Raw genomic sequence first — 17996 nt, 5'->3', positions numbered from 1 at the left:
GCAGCGGAGTATAATCACACTGGGAGTGTTCCTTATTATCTCCTCTGACTTTTACTTCTGATAGTTATAGTGTTTGAAGAAACAGAGTTCTCACTAGATATGATTTCTAATATATAAATAGCATTTTTTCATGAAAATGACAAATGCTCATAAATATGTGCAAAGTCTCAGTAGTAAGAAAGGTTCTCTATACCTTCTGATTAGTTCAATTCTGTTGTAGTGCCCAAGTTGTTCTGTGTAACCTTATTTTGTGAAGGCCTGATCCTTATGTATTTTAGGATTACAAATCTGTGCAATTTGTGCCTTTATTAGTAATATCTCAAGTAGTTTGATCTAATTATTAAGAGGAATATCAGCATTTTTCTAAGCCAAATAATATCCACCAGTGGCAATAAACTTCATAGATAGATGTCTTCATATTTAAAGAAAAATGTTAGAGTGTTAAATTCTGTAACCAGAGGAATTGAATAAGTGCAGAAGGAGAATACTGATTTTATTTTGTATTCTGCTGCCAGCAGAGGCTTTCTATAGTATTATTATGAATCAAGACAACTGTATCAGGTTCTCATGTTAGCCAGGCCTATTACAACATTCGGGAAGATCTAGAGAATCTGTTTTGCTTTGTGTGCAGCAGTTAACATTCGTTTCTAGTAAATGAAATGTATTTATTTTATGGCTTTTGCAGATAAGCACAACAGTTTGCTTGTTGCAAAACTTCCTCCAGTTTCTATTCTCCTTGCAAACAGACAGCCTTTCTGTTCCTTTCTTCAGACTTTAAGAGCCATCGTAGATTCCTATTATGTTGATGGGGTTTCCATGTTCAGCAAATAGCTTAAATGTTTCTAAAAGGTTTGCTCAAACTATATTTGCTTAGGTAACCAATCCTGGCAATTAAGAGAACCTTTTTGTACTCTTGAATCTATTTATGTCCAAACCCTTTAACCCTAACAACATTTAATCTCAGACTGCTGAACTGGCTTCCTGGCATTCTTGGTTGCCATTTCATTGCCAGTACGTTCTGTACTGCATGCATGCATTTGCTGTACTTCACCAAGTGAAGTACCTCATCCAAATGATGTTGCTTTTTCAGTTGAATCTGGATATTTTTCTTCCATCCTTCTTTTCAATATTGTCTATTCTACTATAAATTTCTCTTTACTATTTGAAGGTGTATAAGGCTTTTTGTCTAAACTAGATAAGATCTTTCTGTAAGCTATAGATACCAGCTATTGCAGATGTTTATAGGATTTTGTCATATTTTCTAAACAGTTTGCAAAATAGTCCTCTGGCAGGTTTTGAGTGTTCCATTGTTAGAGTGTAAACACTGAAACAATGGACAGCAACACAGCAACCATGTTCTTCATAACTTTTCTACCAGAGAGCTTTTATAATCATTCTGTCATAACTCTTCTCCTATTTAAAACTGTTGACTTGGTATACAAATAAAAACAGACATATTTCATGTTTGACCCTGACCTTATTTCTTTCCTATATATATATGTCTTTTTGCCCAGCAAGAAAGGTTCCTACTTATCCATATTTTGTTAGCAGAGACCACAAAGTAGGAGGATAGGTTGGTTACCTGAAATTATAGCTCTCTGAGTGGTCATCTGTGAAGTTACACAACCTACTTTTTTCTCTATTGCTTATGTTTTCTTCTGTTGGTGATTCTATTCCCTATTTATCTGCTGTGGTAGTTGTTAAGAACTCAGGAGAAAATAGGATAATGTTGGGATATGCACACTGGGAGCCAGGGGCATGTTTCCCTCAAATTTTCCATTTGTTCTAAAATAAGTGTCAACAAGTTGATGTACAGTACGAAAATCCATATGTATGATGGTGTAGATGACCACTCAAAGATCTATTGTTACAGGTCTGCAACCTCTCCTTTTTTTTTAATTTCCCCTTTAGATACCCTCAGACCTTCTGGATAAAGAATTTCTACCCATTCTACAAGAGGAGCCCCTACTACCTTTGGCACTAGTACCTTTTACAGAAGAAGAACAGGTTAGTTTAAAAAAAATTAAAAATGGGTATTTATATGAGAATTTAATAGTAGATTATTTATTATAGCACATTTACTATTCAGGTGAAGAGAACCAGTTCAGCTATAAAATATTTCCTTATTATGCATGATAATATATACTACATAAATATTTTACAATTTAAAAATAAAGTAAGTATTCCCATATATTCTAAATACAACTACTGTTACTTACCGAATTTCATGTTGGCCGATATTAAAATTAAAGAATTGTAAATGATATTCCAAGTATATGAGTTGACCTAAGAAGTTTTTAATGCCATTTTCAGATATTCAGAAAGTTTCTTGTTTAAATTTATTAATTTACCACAGAGTAAAAAAATATAAGGTAATTCTGATTTTACAGTCTCATTCTACTTAATAAGACTCATTATGATAAAGTACAAGATAAGAATATTATACACACATACATACAAATACATACACCATGTTTCTCCAAAAATAACACCCAACTGGAAAATAAGCCCTAGCATGATTTTTAAGGACACTGGTAATATAAGCCCTACCTCAAAAATAGGCTCCATTTAAGATCATCAGCTAGATGGATGCATTTAGAACCGTATTTCCCCCAAAATGAAGACCTAACTAGAAAATAAGCCATTTTGGAGCAAAAATTAATATAAGATCACAGTCACATGATCATGGCATGTGGCAACAGGTCATAAAACTGACCTGCCCAATTTGCAAACACATGACTATTGGGCATAGCACAACCATTTGTGATGGATGGGGTGTTTTACTGGTCATAAAGCACTTGTTTCGTGGCTATTGCCATTTTGAATGGTCCTAAAGTGAGCAGTTGTAAATCAAGGTGTACCTATATGAATATCTCACTGAAAAGGTCAACTCACTGCAGGAAGAGGACTCCTATATATTCTAGAATATTGTTTTCTAGCTTCTTACAGATAGGCCAATGGGAACCAGCCTGTAAAAAATGTAAGGACTGGTACCATCCGGGAGTCATTGGAGTTGTATTGTCCTAATATGGTAGCCTAATTGAAAGTCAAAATCAATAAAAGCTGATCTCAAAAATATACTTAAAACCTAGATTTTATTTCAATGCCAGTATTAAAGTATTGCTGGTTTAAATATGTTTTAACTATTCCGTCACAGAATTTTGCATCAGCTGAAGTTTATAGAATGTTTTTAAAGAAAGGTTTAGGTACAGTGTATTAAAATAATTTAATTGGAGATATCAAAAGTATTGATTAACTTAGCAATGCTATACCTTCCCAAGGAAAGGGCATCAGTTCTTCCCAGTGTTGCTCAAATGTGTTATTTTCAGATACTGTATAAAAACATTCAGTCATCTCTTGATTAAAAAGCACTATTATAGCCCTATGAAGCAAAGTCAGCATTTCTATAATTGATTAACTCTTATAGGATACGTTTCTCTGACCCAATAAATCTTCCCTAACACTACTATATTTTACTCATTAGGGATTCTAAGATGAAGTTTAGTATACCCGCTGATCTGATTAAAAAATATCAGACTGTTGAGACAGTGTTACAGTTGCCAGCATCATAGTTCAGACATTTATTTGAAACCATGTTCCTGAACTCTGGAAACAAATGCCTTGACTTCTTGTTGAAGAACTTCCAGAGCAGAACTACAAAATGAATATAAGGAAGGGTTGTATTAAATACACACTAGATACACACTAAATACGCAAAAAATGTTGAGTGTTGTCACATGACAATTGCAACTGCAACAGCTGCCACGAGTTGCCAATGTAATTCTGGACTCAATTACAGTCATAAGTTGAGGACTACCTGTAATAGATTTGATACCTGAATCATATATACCAAAGTGATGTTAGTTTAAATTGCAATTAAATTATAAAACACATTTCCAATCTCTTCTTTTCATGCATATTAGAGAGAGAAAAATTGGGATGATTGAGCTCAAAATTTACTAACATAACACTAATTTAATTGTTAGTTTCAAAGCATGCTAAAATATTGGTTATTTGAACTTCAGCACTGTTCAACATAACACTGCATTGTTATGTTGCTGGAACATATGTTACTGTTATCTTCTAAGAGCTCAAAGAGACCAATATGGGGGCCGTCCTATTTATCCCCAAACTGAACAAAGCTGAAGCATATGTTGGCTCGGAATTACTTAATAAGCTCCGTGGTTGAATAGGGATTTGAACCTAAATTTCTCTAATTCCAATCCAGTATTTTGAGTACCACACTACACAATCAAGGGAACCACATTTTATATGATATATGCATTCATATCACCATTCTGGTGCCAAAGAACTCTATGGCCTTTTTCCAAGCCAGCTCTTTAATCCTTCTATTACATTGGCTATTACATTAGCACTGTAGCTGATTTCCTCTTTGTCCGTGATGGCGAACCTATGGCACACGTGCCACAGGTGGCACGCAAAGCCATTTGTGCAGGCACGCAAGCCCCAGGCAAACTTACCTGCACTGCGCATGCACGCGCCCCCCAGTTGATTTTTGGGCCTTTTTCAGCCTCCCAAAGGCTTGAGGGAAGCCTCTGCAGCCTTTGGAGGCCGAAAAATAGGCCCATTTTGTCACTTCCTGTATTTCCAGAAATACCAGAAGTGACGAAACAGTCCCATTTTTGGGCCTGCAAAGGCTGCAGAGGCTTCCCTCAAGCCTCTGGGAGGCCGAAAAAGGACTCAAACGTGCTGAAAATCAGCTGGGAGGTGCAGTGCAGGTAAGGGATCAGCGGGGGGACCGCCTGTGCATGCGCAGGGGGGTATGGGGGGCATGCACATTGCCTTCTGGGTGCTGGCACGTAAGTGTGCGAGTGCAAGCACGCACACAATTTTTGGCACAGGAGCCCCAAAAGGTTACCCACCACTGTTCTATGTCATTCTTTAATAAAAAGATCATAATCATATAGCCACCCAAATGTTGTATATCAGCGGTCTCCAACCTTTCTAGTTTGCGGAACAGTGGGGGGAGAAGAAATGGAGTGGGTGTAGCTCCATTTGTGCAGGCAATGGGCATGTGCACCTACTGTTCACACAAATGGAGCTGCATGCATGTACATGCTTGCCCACCACTACGTGCACAAGTAGAGCTGTGCACACACACTTTCCTACCACTTCCGTGGCCTGGGGGTTGGGGACCCCTGATGTATATGTAATTGTTTCTAAATAACTTTTCTTTTTAATAGGGGGGTGGTAATTGAATTTTAAATTCTTTTGTGTGTACTCTACCACTGAATCAAAGACTCTATTTTAGAAGCTTTTATAGCTTTAGAAGTTGTATTTGTGTGTGTGTGTATGTATGTGTATGTGTGTGTTAATAACCATGGCTACTAAGCAAATCATGCAGCTTCCCCCAATGACTTTACTTATGAGTCACCCCTTGGGAAGATTACAAATGGTGATCATGTGACACCCCCCCATGCCGCAACCATTGTGAATATATGCCTAAGTTAATCACATGACCAAGGGGATGTTGCGAAGGTTGGAAGTGCAAAGACTAGTCATATTCTCCTCCATGCTGCATCTAGAGCCCAGGATGGGTTGACTCCTTCCTATGACGTCATAGCTGAGTCTGTACTAAGATATAAAAGCCAGCCCCTGGGAGAGACCCCAGCTTTTGACTCAGCTCCTTTCAGTCAGTAGCTGTGTCTCTGAAAACGTTCTGTTAGATAGCAATCACCAGCGATCTTCAGTACTTTTTTCCTCTCTTCAAGCAGCTCCCAGGGATCTGGGCAGCTGCTCTTCCAGGAGAGCAGGGCTCTCTCTCTCTCTCTCCTGCAACGTTGGGAGCAGCTTTACAGAGCTCTGTGCAGGCAAGCTGGGCAGCGTCTGCAGACCTTCCACACGCCTGCAGTTTGGAGGGATCGTAAACACGATCGGCAAACTGATAAGAGCTCAAGCCAGCTGATCGTGTAGCTGGTTGCTGTGTTTTTCCCTTGCTGACTTCGCTCGGGGCTCTGTATAGCCTAAGGAGCGATTCTTCAATCTTGGAGCCTGTTTTCCTGTAGTCAGCGGCCATCTTGGATTCAAGCCTTCCACCACGAGGTGAGCGGCCATTTTGTAAGCCCGGGGGCCATTTATACCCTAAGGGGCTTAATAGAAAAATTTCTAAACTTCTTTCCAATGCAAGAGCCTTTATTTTACCAATGGAGCAAGATAAGGCTCTGGCAGAGCTTTCCCCCTCCAGTGGAACAGTCTCTTAAGCCCAATAGGAGAAAAAGACATAGGCAACACACCCAATCAGTCCAGAGGGAGGTGGCTGCAAAAATCAGAGCTAAGGCTCTATCTCCTAAGAAGGCAACTCAGGCTGAATTGAGGGGAGAGACGCGCAGACATGCCGCTCTAGAGAGGCAGTTCAGCAGAACTATTCAACAGAAGGGAGTGCAACTACAGCATGTTTCAGGTGATACTCGTGGGCCCCAACCAAGCCCTCCTAGGGGAGGAGAAGTTATCTATGAGCCTTTCCATCCTCCATCCTGGTCTCCTGAGGCTCTTGCTGTTCAGTCAGATCCTCAGGATTTAAGCAGATCTGAGCCTTATTTCCAACAGGCTTCTGTGCCCTATGCTCCTTCCCCTCCCTCCAGGCCTCGAACTTCTCTTCAATCTAGGCCTGAAGACACCTTCACTCCCACAGCAGCTGGCCTTCGGCCTTCTGTCTCTACCTTTGAGCATAGACCAAGGGATATCCAAGATGTAGTCTCATCAGCCATTAGGCAGGGATTTGCTGAAGGCTTCAAGCAAATTCTTCAACCTCTGGAAAGGGTTCAGGCCCTTCTCCCTTCTCAATCTATAAGTTCCTTGCCTCATCATCCTGATTTACACAGGCCTCAGGACCTCAGGGTCCATTCTTCTCTACCAGAATGGGAGGAGGTTGATGAGGAAGGAAGGCCTTCACGATCTGAACATAGTTACTCTTCTCATTCAGAGTGTGAAGAGGGTGAGATTTTTGACCAAAATCTTTCAAAGGAAGAGGATTCTCGTCCAGAGCAGACAACCTCTGCATTGATCTTCAAACCTACTCTCTTCAGACCATTACTCAGCAAGGCCTTGGTCACTGCCAAGCTGTCGCCAGAGGAAGTGGCTCCCGAGCCACAAGGAAATCCCTCTAGCCAAAGGGATTCGCTCTTCTCCAAGCCTGTAGTGCATGCAGAGGTTTTGCCTTCTCCCATTTTGTTCCTCGACATGGTCAAGGAACAGTTCGCTTCTCCTTCGGCAGGTCCTCACCCATCTTCTCTAGATAAGCGTTTCTACAATGTCAGCACAGCTCTGGACAATGCCCTGGCAGTGCCTTCTGTTGACATTCCGGTTCTGGCCTCGTTCTCATCTTCTGGCACTCCCACGGAGCCAGAAGATATCCTGAAACTGGATGATAAACATTCCGAACAGACCCTCAAGCGCAATCACCAGGCTGCTGCTTGGGCTGTTCGAGCTTCAACAGCAGCATCCTTCTTCACCAAGACATCCATATGGCGGCTGCGCCAACTCCAGAATAGATTGCCTGCTTCTGACCTTCGGTCTCACCAAGACCTTAATAAGATTATTGCAGCGGCGGAATTCACTGCGGATGCCACTCTCAACTCCGCCAAATTTGCATCCAAGGCCATGGCATCTTCTGTAGCAGCAAGAAGACTTTTATGGCTCCGAAATTGGCAGGCGGAGTCACGCCGAAAATGGAAGCTGGCTTCAGTTCCTTTCGTAGGCGATAAGCTTTTTGGCGATGCTCTGGAACCTTATTGAAACCAGAGATAAACGTAAAATTCTCTCTTCCTCTGGGAAGAAAGCCGACTATCACCCTGCTCCTTATCGCCCTCCTGCCTACCGAGCGGAGACCTCATCTCGCTTCCCCCGCTCTCACAGGCCATACTCCCAACGCCAAGACCAACGGGCGGAAACATCTGGCAGGCAACAACCTTCTGCTAGTAAATGGCCCTTTCGGGAGGGAGGGGATTGTTCCGTCACTCTAAGTAATCCTTCGTTCTCCCCACCCATCGGAGGTCGCCTAGACTTCTTTGCCTCCAAATGGGAGAAGTCAACGACGGACGCCTGGGTGCTCAGCACTATTAGGTCAGGGTTACAATTGGACTTCCTAACCCCAACCCACCAAAATTTTTTGAACTGTCCTGTGTCTCGGGACATTTCCAGGCAAGCCCTCATGAATCAGGCCATTCAGCACCTTCTTGAAATCAGGGCTATTCAACCTGTTTCCCCGTCTCAACAGGGATGTGGGCTCTCGCCTTTTCATCGTTCCCAAAGCCTCGGGGGGTGGCGAGCCATCCTTGATCTAAAATTTCTCAACCAATTTGTAAAATACAGGCGATTTAAAATGCAGACTGTGCATTCTATTTTAGAGAGCGCTCGGGAGGGCGACCTCCTCTCTTCCATTGATCTCACTGAGGCTTACCTCCACATCCCAATTTGGCCTCATCATCGCCAGTTTCTCCGTTTCTGTTATCAGAATACCCATTACCAGTATGGAGCGCTTCCCTTCGGCCTCTCATCGTCTCCAAGGGTCTTCACAAAGGTTCTGGCAGCATTGGTGGCATCTCTGCGTTCTATTCCAGTGAGGATCCAATGCTACTTGGACGACATTTTGATTCTTTCCTCTTCCATCCTTGCGGCCCATTGGGATCTGCAAATTAGCCTGTCATGTCTCCAGAGCCACGGATTTTCCATCAACACCAAAAAGAGCCAGCTCTCTCCTACAACCAAATTGCAACACTTGGGAGCAGTCATCGATACCATGTCGTGCCAGGTTTTCCTGTCCCCAGCTCGTGAAAAGAGCCTTGCAGAGATCATCAGCCAGATCCAGCAACATCAAATTGTCCCCCTGTCGCTGCTGTCCAAACTTCTGGGGAAGATGGTTTCCTGTAATGGCATTGTCCCGTGGGCTCAGCTCCACTCCCGAGCCCTCCAATGGTTCCTGCTTCCCTACCAACGAGCAGGAACCAGCCACTTATCCATCAAGGTCCCACTCCTGCCACAAATCCGGAGATCTCTCAATTGGTGGCATTCCCCATCTATCTGGAGGGGACTTCTGTTCAGGGACCCAGACAGGCTAGTGATAACCACCGATGCCAGCCTCCTGGGTTGGGGTTCCCATATGCAGGGCCAGATAGCTCAAGGCGTTTGGTCCAGATCGGAACAGACCCTTCCCATAAATTGGCAAGAGCTCAGAGCTATTTTTCTGGCTCTCAAGCATTTCAGGCAATCAGTGACCGGCTCTCATGTTCTAGTCCTTACGGACAATATGGCTGCAAAGGCTCATGTCAACCGGCAAGGGGGGACGAGGTCCAAAGCCCTCATGAGAAAGGCTCTACGGCTGGGGTTATGGGAAGAGAAACACCTGTTATCGATCTCGGCAGACCACATCTCCGGGGTCGACAACTCCCAGGCTGACTGGCTCAGCAGGAGCCTAGTCGACCAGACAGAATGGTCCATTCCTCCATCTCTATTCAGGGATCTTTCCCTCAGATTCGGAACACCAGAGGTGGATCTTTTCTCCACTCCTCAAAACGCCCAAGTCACCAGATTATTCACCAGGTTTCCTTGCCAGGGAGCGGAGGGGACCAATGCTCTTTGGTGCAGATGGCCCAAGGGTCTCCTCTACGCCTTTCCCCCGCTGCCCATCATTCCGGCAGTAATTCAGAAGATGTTGGAGGAACATGCGGAGCTCCTCCTCCTGGCACCCTATTGGCCAAGGAGGCCCTAGTTTGCTGGACCTGGTCAACCTATCGGTGGCTTCTCCTTGGAGGATCCCTGCCTATCTAATCTCCCTTCACCAGGGGGCCCTGCTCCACCCAGAGCCCCAGTGGTTCAAGCTGACCGTGTGGCACTAGAGCGGCAGCGGCTAGAGGAGGCTGATCTTCCAGAAGGGGTCATCCTCACTATCCTGGCTTCTCGCAAACCTTCTACAAGGCGCATCTATGATGCCACCTGGAAGGCTTTTTCCCGATGGTGCCTCAGGGAGGGTCTTTCTCCTGCTTCAGCCCAGTTGGCAGAAGTTCTTAGCTTCCTTCAGCATGGGCTGGAGAAAGGTTTGGCCCCCAACACCTTACGCAGGCAGGTTGCGGCCCTCTCCTCAGTCCTTTCATGGGGTTCGCTTCCTTCCTTATCCCATCACACTTCAGTCAGGAGGTTTTTGAAAGGGGCTTCCAACCTGCACCCTCCGGTGATTCACAGGTATCCTTCCTGGGACCTTCATTTGGTCCTTAATGCCCTTACAAAGCCCCCCTTTGAACCCCTTAGAACAGTGTCTCTCCGTTTCCTGACTCTGAAGGTAGTGTTCCTTGTTGCCATCACTTCTGCAGGAGGGTTTCCGAGCTTGCTGCTCTTTCCATCAGACAGGACCTTTGTTCCTTTCACGATGATAGGGTTGTTCTTCATCTGGACCCCTCATTTATTCCGAAGGTTAACACCTGGTTTCACAGGTCCCAGGACATTGTTTTGCCTGACTTCTGTCCTCTCCCGCACCATGACTTAGAGCGGCAGTGGCACACACTAGACATAAGAAGGCTCTTAGAATATACATTAAGTGCACTTCGTCCTTCAGGAAGTCCTTTTTCCCTTCTCACTTGGGGCACAAGGCCTCTTCTCCTACTATTAGCAGGTGGGTCAGGTCTTGCATTGAGCAGGCCTACAAAGCTGCGGCCCTTCCGGTTCCCCGAGGTCTGATGGCGCACTCTACTAGAAGCACTTCTGCCTGGGCGACCCAAGCATCCTTGGAGGAGATTTGTCGTGCGGCCACGTGGACATCCCCGTCTCCTTTCATCAAACACTACCGTCTGGATGCTTTTGCCTCGACGACTGCAGCCTTCGACAGACGGGTGCTTCAACGAGTGGTTCCACAGTCGGTGTGATGAGCCAGACGAGGACCCGCCCCTGGACATGCAAGCTTTGGTATGTCCCATCCTGGGCTCTTGATGCAGCATGGAGGAGAATGGGCGTTGGTAGAAGTTACCATGAACACCCTTTCTATCTATGCTGCGAGAGAGTCCAGCCCCTCCTTTGATTCATCCGGAGTGGGTAAGACATATTTCTGTATTTATTTTGGGCTTTCAGAGACACCTTTCAGTCTGTCAAGTAGCTTCGCCAAAGCTGGGGTCTCTCCCGGGGCTGGCTTTTATATCTTAGTACAGACTCAGCTATGACATCATAGGAAGGAGTCAACCCATCCTGGGTTCTCTCGCAGCATAGATAGAAAGGGCGTTCATGGTAACTTCTACCAACGCCCAGTCTTTGTTCACTTTTTTCAGTGCCATTGCATCTTCAAATGGCTGTTAAATGAAAGGTTGTAAGTCCAAGACCATCTGTGACCACCTTTTGGGTACAAATAATCTAGCACTCAATATTGTTTTTACTTATTATTTTAGTCTGTGGAGATTCTCAGTCGTCCAGATTATGGTTGACCCAAACGTGCTTTTTCAAAAGGCAGCTGAAGTTTATTTGGTCTTATTTTTTCCTTGAAGACGTTTCACTTCTCATCCAAGTAGCTTTTTCAGTTCATAGTTATTGTTTTAGTATTTTTTTCTTTCATTTTTTTAAACTAAAACCATTTGCATTTATTTCAGATAATGATAAATAATGGTGATATTAATAAAACTAGCTATATTTTAAGTTTTGCAGGGATTTGCAGATTTCTAATATGAATTTGTTTTATATGATCAATTATTTAATTATTCAAATAATGAAACAATGAATTTTAAATATAATTATAAATTTTGTTTGTTTACAGGTATTTTATCTTCTATACACTGCCTTTTCTAATTTACTTTTTTGTGTGCATTAATTTGTTTCAGTCTTAAATGCTTTAAAATATTTTTAATAAAAACATTTTAATAGTTCAGTCAATCATCTGCCTTGTCATTACTTCTCTAATATTGATTTGGTGCTACATTGTGTTTTCAGTTGCAGAATAATATTGGAGTTGAGTATTAAATATGTTTTCATTTGACGATATCTTCAGAAATGTTTTTGTTACTTATTTCTTATTTTTGGCAGAGAAATTTTTCAGTTTCTGTAAATAGTGCTGCTGTCCTACGATTGATGGGACGAGGAGGAGGAGGAACAGTGGTAGGGGCTCCCCGAGGTCGAAGTTCCTCTAGAGGTCGAGGTGAGATTTTTTAAATAAACAAAATGTTATGGGTTTTTTAAAGAATTAAACAAGATATTTTTGCTATAAATATACCATAATTTTTTTTTCTATTTTGAATGAAAGAAAAATGAAAAAAAAAAATTGCCAATACAGAGAATGTATCCCTAACATTTGTAATGGAAAGTTAAAAATATATAATATGAGAAAAAAATGAGTACTATAATGCTGAAGAGTAATTCATGTTTCTAGCCAATGCTCAATTGTTCTAATGTACTAATATTAAACATATGATCTATCTAGAAATGAAGATAAAATGAAATGGCTTTATTTCTGGAATGTTTTAAACATATTCTTAAATGTTTCAGTTGGAATGTGGAAATAAACTATTTCTGCTCTCATTGGATAGCGTAGTCATCTAAAACCTGCCAAATGAGGATCTGGTATTCCTGTCAGAGCAGTGGTTATGAGATCTGAAATTGAGGGAACTTTTGGTCTCCCCTTGTCATGGTCAGATCTCACCCTGATTACCATGGGATTCTCTGACACCTTCATCCACTACAGAGACGCCAGACCATGAGATCAGTTAGCCCCGAGTAACTGATAGACCCTGATGGGCTTCAGAAGAAGATGTTATTCTCACTGGTCTGTTGCATGGTTAATCTGAAGCGTTGGTCATCACTTCAGAATAAGATGATGGCTGAGGCCTTAGATCAGATTGTACCTATGTGACCTATCCCCTCTTTTGGATCACTCCCTGTGGTTTATGGAAGAGTTAAGACAGATGAAATGAGAGAAGAGAAATGTGAAATGTTACTGGCATTCTGCAGGGGATGAACCTGACCAGATAAGGGTTAAAGCCACTATAAGGCCTACCTTTTGGTGGTAAGCAACAATATTTCTCCACATTAATTATGTTTGTGGATAGCCATTTTGAAGCCTTGTTTCATGTAACCGTACCCTCAGAGAACCATTTTCAGGAGTGTGCAGAAGAATTTATTTAGTATCTGCCAAAGTCATTAGCTCTCACTGTTGCCGGTCTAGGGGAGATGCCTGGTCTGTCTTGCCTGGTTATCTGGAATCAGTTTGAATATATTGGGCCTGTCAAAGTGTACAGGTTCCTTAAGATTGTGAGTTCAGCCACCTGCTATTTTAACTCTTAATATTTTAATTTTTATATACTGTTTTTATAAGTTGATATTTTGTTGTACATTGCCCAAAGTCCTTCTTTGAGAGAGATCGGCAGTTCAGAAATGTGAAAACCTGCGAATGCTATGCTGTATGAAGCCCCACTCCTTTTTTGTAGCTTTTAGTGTCCACCCTAAGTATTTAATTGCTGAAATTTGGAGCAGATTGCCTAATAATAGGACAGCTTCTCTCTAATTTCCAGCAGAAAATAAAATATTTGCTAAACCATCTTAACAAGTTGTAACATATTTGTAAAATGGAAAAGAAATGTAGCTTAAAATCCAAGTCCCAGTTCCTGTGAAGTTGCAGCATCACCACCTTGCTCACTTCAGTTCATAATTGTATCTGCCTATTTCTACGTTAAGGAGTGTTTCTATGATTGATCAGCAACCATCCTCACCCATGCTTATTTACTTGCCTCTTTCTTTAAATCTGTTCATATTGTGCTCAGTACCACAAATATAACCAAGATGCTTTATCATTCTTTAAAGATAAATAATAAATGTTACAAGTCAGACAGAAGAAAGTTGATTTCAAAGTTTTCTTTATATGCTGGCATGTTGATGTTACAGGACTTGGCTTTACTTGCTTGTTTCGTCAGAGATAGAAGAATGAGATGTTTGGTTTGAGAAATGGAAGAGTAATATATTGAAAATGTTTATAAAAATAAAATGGATAGTCATGGTGAGAGAAGTGCTGAGATCTCAGCACTGTCACACTGCCAACAAATACTTTTCTTTGATAAATTGTCAGTCAAGGCCCAGTGGTTGACTGTCTCTCATGTAGGTTTGCTGGGTAATATTCAATTCAGCAAATGACTAGATTGATAGAAAAGAAGTTGAGAGTTCTGTCTCTATATGAAGAATATTTAAAAGAAATCACATAAGCTGGGTGTAGGTTAGATAGGGAATCTATGCCACGCTTTCCCAATTTGAGTGCCTTTTCAATAAATGGACATTACTAAGAGCTAAGCCCCTGTATCCAGAGAGCACCAAATTAAGGAAGACTTGTGTAGAAAAATGAAATGGATGATAGAAATGAACTATATTTTCATACCCTTCCTCCACTAAATTTGTTAGGGGGATATAACATTTGTACCTTTCAATATGTCTCATCAATATGTCTCATCTTTATATCTGCTAAATAATATTTGAATTCAGTTTTGAAAATTGTGAAAGGTACAGTAATGAGGAAATAGCTGTTTTATCTTTTAGGCAGAGGTCGAGGAGAAAGTACTTTCTACCAAAGAAGTTTTGATGATGTGGAAGGTGGATTTGGAAGAGGAGGGGGCAGAGAAATGCATAGGTCACAGAGCTGGGAGGAAAGGTAATTCTAAAATCATATACTATAATGAAATGTTTTCTTTTTAAATGGAACAGTCCTGGCTGTGCTTTGATGTTCATGCCTTGATGGAATTTATTTCTAAGACTATATTTCTTAAAATATTAAATCAGAATGTGTCTCTATTTGTGTTTTTGAAAATATGCTTTATTTTATCACAACTTTTGTACTTTTAATGTATATTATACTGAGTAATTTTACTACAGATCAAATTATAAGTGAAGAAGTGAATGAATTTTAGATTTAGCACTGGTAGCAGATCCTATCCCAGAGAATATTCATAATAAAATAATTTTAGAAATAGTCCTAAGATTCTTATTATTCTTAAGAAGTATGGAATCACGAGATCCAGATTATGTTGTAAAATATTTCACTTTAACAAGATATAAAATATTATTTACTTAAATAAGTATATTAAAATAGAAGGTATTATCTAATATTGGTGATTTAGAGAATTATGTAAAAAATTTATTCCTTAGAAATTATATTATTGATGGTTTTCTGAGAAACATAGAGAGTATGAACAAGAATTGAACTAGCTAATAGTTCCTGTGTATCCTGGAAATCTGTGTTGATATTCAACAAACAACAGTATGTGGACTCAAAAGGTTTTTAGATTTGTTTCAATACCTGTGGCATTGGAAAAATGTCATGTGAATCTGTAGTGCAAAGGAACAAACAATTATATTATGGGAGAAAAACATTATGGGAGAAAATAATCGAATCATATATAATTTAAATATAAGGAGAAACAAGCATGTTATGCATGTTATGCATGTTATGTATTAATGTGCAGTAAAGTAGGATAAATGTATTGATAATATGAATTAATTCTAAGAACATGTTTAATATAACTAAATATTGAAAAAATTGATATAATGCAAAGTGTTTTAATGTTCATCCCCAGAACAGTTTTCATTGTTCTGTCTCCATACATTCTTGAATTTCTAGCTTGAATTTTCTTTTTAAGTTTTGAAAATGAAGTATTTCTCCTTAAAAAAGCATTATTGTATATTTGTTTTTCTATTTTTTTAGGGGAGACAGAAGGTTTGAAAAAACAGGCAGAAAAGAACCAGGTATGTAGGGTCTTTTCTCTGAAAACTTTAGAGGTATAACAGTTGATATTCTCTGTAGTCAGGAGTTGTTATTTGAATTCATATATTTGAATATTAAATTATCCAACCCAGGAATATCGTTTCCTTGTGCAAATAACCTTCCCATCTGGGCACTTCACGTATTTGGAGCCTTCCCAGATTAGGGAATGTTAAGTTTTGGAGCCTTTAAATAAATTGTATATTGTCATTTGAAAAAAAACTGAGAAGAGTCTGTTTGGGGGGCACAGTTGCACTGATTCTTATTACTGGGGTGCCTTACATCTCTAAGTCATGAAAGTCTTTGAGCAAGTCATTCTCTCTCAGCTTGATCTATCTCACAGAAGTAATAGCTATGCTAAAATAAGAGGAAAGGCAAAGGGAATAGAATATGATCTTGAAGGACAACAGGAAGAACCCATTACTAAGATAATGCTCAGACAAACACAGATTGACCCCATTCCAAGAAACAAACATACGAAAATATCTCAAACAGCCCTTACATGAGAATAAAACGAGGGAGGAGAAAAGCACATTCATACTTTTTAAGATTCTGTTACTATAGTTGTTCTAATAAAAGGAGTTTTCAACCCATATGGCATTTTTGTTAATCAAATATAGAACTGAGAAATATTATATATGATAATTTGAGAAACTGAACAAAGGAAATATTCACTGCTAAAGTTTCTAGAATAAATACTAGACCAAGAAACAGACCACCTAAAAGATACATGAGGATTTTTCCATTAATAATTATACATGTGTGAAAGTCAGTACTGGGAGATCCAAGAATACTTTAAAATATAATGAATTTTATAAGAAGAAACCAATGAAAACAAGGGGCTGAAATGAAGACAGGATTGAGGGAGAAATTACTGATTTCCTGTTAGAGGAAATTATATTAGTCCACTCAATTTTATTTTGAAATATAGGGTAAGCGGAGATTCTGTTGGCGAGTAAAGATCGTCAAATCAGGAACATTACAATAGTCAGAAGAAAATTTTGATGACAAGGTAGAATGTTGATTATAGGCACATGGAGGTGATAAATGAAGAGAAACAAACTAGCATGCTAAATCTTACACATTCTTATCAGAGAATAAAAGTTACTGAGCTCAGTGGGACTTATAAATAAGTATGCATGTTTCCTTGTGCTTGAATCCACACATAGAGACCAATTATTAATCTGTTTCTTTTTTGTGAGGGGAAAAAGATATCTTCCCCATTGTCAATAGAATAAAATGAATTAAATAGGTTTATCCCCATTATAGCAATGTTCTCTGTATACTTATCTGGGAGTGAAAACCACTAATTTTAGTGGAGTTTACTATAGAGTAGGTATACATATTTTTCTGTTTGCTGAGCCAGATTTCCAGAAACAGTTCCTTTTTTTCTGTTTAAGTATATATATTTAACTTAATTTTAAGATTAAAATGAATCTTAAATAATTACTGATTAAAATTATTTGGCTATAAAATAAGATATTCAATTTATAAAATTAATTGATTTTCTTTTTGCCTACATGTACCGTATGTGTGTTGTGTGTGTGTGTGTGTGTATGTGTGTATATATGTATATGTATGTGTATATATATATATATATATATATATATATATATATATATATATATATATATATGTATGCATGCATGTATGTATGTAAGTATGTATGTATGTATGTATGTATGTATGTTTTCTTAAGTTTTCGTGGGTACTTACATGTATGGTATTCAGCTTTGTTCTGGTATGACGTGGGAAAATACCCGAACAAAGCTAAATACTGTGTGTGTGTGTGTGTGTGTGTGTGTGTGTATATAAATTACAAAATAAATATTTTACAGCCAAATAATTTTAATCAGTGATTATTTAAGATTTTTTTTTATCCTAGCATTGCCCTTTATTAGATATGGTTTCTATCATGTACATATAAACACCCATAAGAATTATTGCATATGTAAATTTTTAGAGAAAGGAATCTCTTGTTGGCTTCAGTAGCAATTGGCAATCCTATTTGACAAAATGAGAAAGTTGGGCAATGTGAAGTATTTTTGTGTGCAATATTTCTTTTGTGGATTGTCTTAAATCCAAGATCATCTTAATTTCAAATAAATGTAATCATTTAAGATGTAATCCTGAATTCTTTTGTGGCTTAAAAATACCTCTTTTAATTATTTAGTGGGCTGTTTTATTTAGAATTCACATTCCTAATTTTTCCCATATTAGTTCCATACAGTAGGCTAATTTGGAAGGTTATAATGTCAAAACTTCAAGC

General features: G+C 39.8%; 1 protein-coding gene across 4 annotated transcripts in view; it reads left to right on the top strand.

Moving 5' to 3' along the window:
- Positions 1 to 17996, top strand: part of GIGYF2 (GRB10 interacting GYF protein 2) — a 97140-nt gene that overhangs the window by 29399 nt on the left and 49745 nt on the right. For 3 of the 4 annotated variants that reach the window (XM_087964831.1, XM_026684976.2, XM_087964829.1), the window contains exons 4-7: positions 1912 to 2007; positions 12016 to 12127; positions 14509 to 14620; positions 15671 to 15711. In XM_087964831.1, coding sequence (XP_087820957.1) covers positions 1912 to 2007; positions 12016 to 12127; positions 14509 to 14620; positions 15671 to 15711 — 361 coding nt within the window. The remainder of the gene's footprint in view (positions 1 to 1911; positions 2008 to 12015; positions 12128 to 14508; positions 14621 to 15670; positions 15712 to 17996) is intronic. The other variant, XM_026685045.2, reaches the window with a different exon arrangement.

Source organism: Notechis scutatus, chromosome 4 (assembly GCF_049901735.1).
Source record: "Notechis scutatus isolate UNSWTSFEM ecotype Mainland chromosome 4, rNotScu1.2, whole genome shotgun sequence".
Classification (NCBI taxonomy): domain Eukaryota; kingdom Metazoa; phylum Chordata; class Lepidosauria; order Squamata; family Elapidae; genus Notechis; species Notechis scutatus.
This window is presented reverse-complemented; position numbering and strand designations above follow the sequence as displayed.